At 67.4% G+C, this 1,298-nt stretch overlaps 1 protein-coding gene across 1 annotated transcript in view; it reads left to right on the forward strand.

Annotated features, from left to right (window-relative positions):
• Window positions 1-1,214, forward strand: part of LOC102422367 (synaptotagmin-7-like) — a 9,604-nt gene extending 8,390 nt beyond the window's left edge. The window contains 5 exon segments of the mRNA XM_023748864.1: window positions 13-53; window positions 55-99; window positions 101-131; window positions 601-800; window positions 1,128-1,214. Of these exon segments, the coding sequence (XP_023604632.1) occupies window positions 13-53; window positions 55-99; window positions 101-131; window positions 601-800; window positions 1,128-1,214 (404 nt within the window).
• The last annotated feature ends 84 nt before the right edge of the window (window positions 1,215-1,298 follow it).

Consider the following 1,298-nt stretch of genomic DNA (forward strand, 5'->3'; position numbering starts at 1 on the left):
CCTGTCCCCCAGGGAGAGCCGAGGAGGAGCTGCTCCTGTCGTTCTGCTACAACCCCCTCTGCCAACTCCATCATCGTGACCATCATCAAAGCCCGGAACCCTCAAACCCATGGACATCGGGGGCACGTCAGGTGCGGGCCTCCTCCGGCGGGGGGCGGGGGGGGGGGGAGGGCCCGGGCGGCTCGGGGACACGGGGTCATGCTGGGCGTGGTCAGCGGGGTCCATGCTGTTCCCATCACCCCACCCCCTCCCCCACCTCCAGTCCCCACTCCTCTGCCCTAGAGCCCTGGGCGCAGCAGCCTCCGGGGCAGTGTCCTCTCAGACTGTCCTTCCCAGGAGCATGAGGAAGGGACACTGCGGGGGCCTGGCTCTCTGTGGCCTCAGGCGAGACCCAGCCTCTCCCGCTAGGCTCCCGCCTCCCTGTGCGCGGGAGGGCGACCCGGCGGCCGAGTTCCCCCCTCCAGCTCCTCCGTCCAGCGGTCCCCGACCCCCCTTGCTGGGGGCTTTCCTGACCCTCTGCCCCCGCTGCCGCCCCCTGGGGGAGATGGGTGCCCTGGGAAGCCGCCCGCTGCCGGCTGACCCTGCCCCCCTGGTGCCCAGACCCCTACGTGAAGGTGTGGCTGATGTACAAGGACAAGCGGGTAGAGAAGAAGAAGACGGTGACGATGAAGAGGAACCTGAACCCCATCTTCAACGAGTCCTTCGCCTTCGATGTCCCCACGGAGAAGCTGAGGGAGACCACCATCGTCATCACGGTCATGGACAAGGACAGGCTCAGCCGCAACGACGTCATCGGCAAGGTAGGGGCGAGGCGGGCGGGGGTCTGTCCTCACAAGACGCAAGAGGGAGGTGGGCGAGCACAGGTCTGGGCCCTGGGAGAGAAGGGGCCACATCGGTCTGTCCCTGCCCCCTCCGGGCCTCTGAGGATGAGGGGGTTGGACGGGCTTCTGCTGACATGTGGTGCTGAGGCTCGGTCGCCAGGACAGCCAGCTGGAAAGGCAGGGATCCCAAAATGACCTTCAGGGAAAGGGCCTCGGAGCAGCGTCCCCCAGGGTGCCATCTGCAGAGGGCGAGCCGCGTGGGGCACGTCCCACCTCCCCGGCTTTAGCTGTGTGGCCTTGGGCCAGCCCCTGGCCTCTCCGAGCGTCACTGCTCTCCCTTGTGAAAAATGGAGCTACTGCTCCGGGCCCTGCAGCACCCCCGGGGTGGTGTGAGGGTGCCTGAGGTCTGTCCACGTTCTCCTGGTGAAACGCGGCTGCTGCTCCTCACAGATGAGCCGGAAGGTCCCTGCCTGGCCT

Source organism: Myotis lucifugus, unplaced genomic scaffold (assembly GCF_000147115.1).
Source record: "Myotis lucifugus unplaced genomic scaffold, Myoluc2.0 scaffold_1974, whole genome shotgun sequence".
Lineage (NCBI taxonomy): Eukaryota > Metazoa > Chordata > Mammalia > Chiroptera > Vespertilionidae > Myotis > Myotis lucifugus.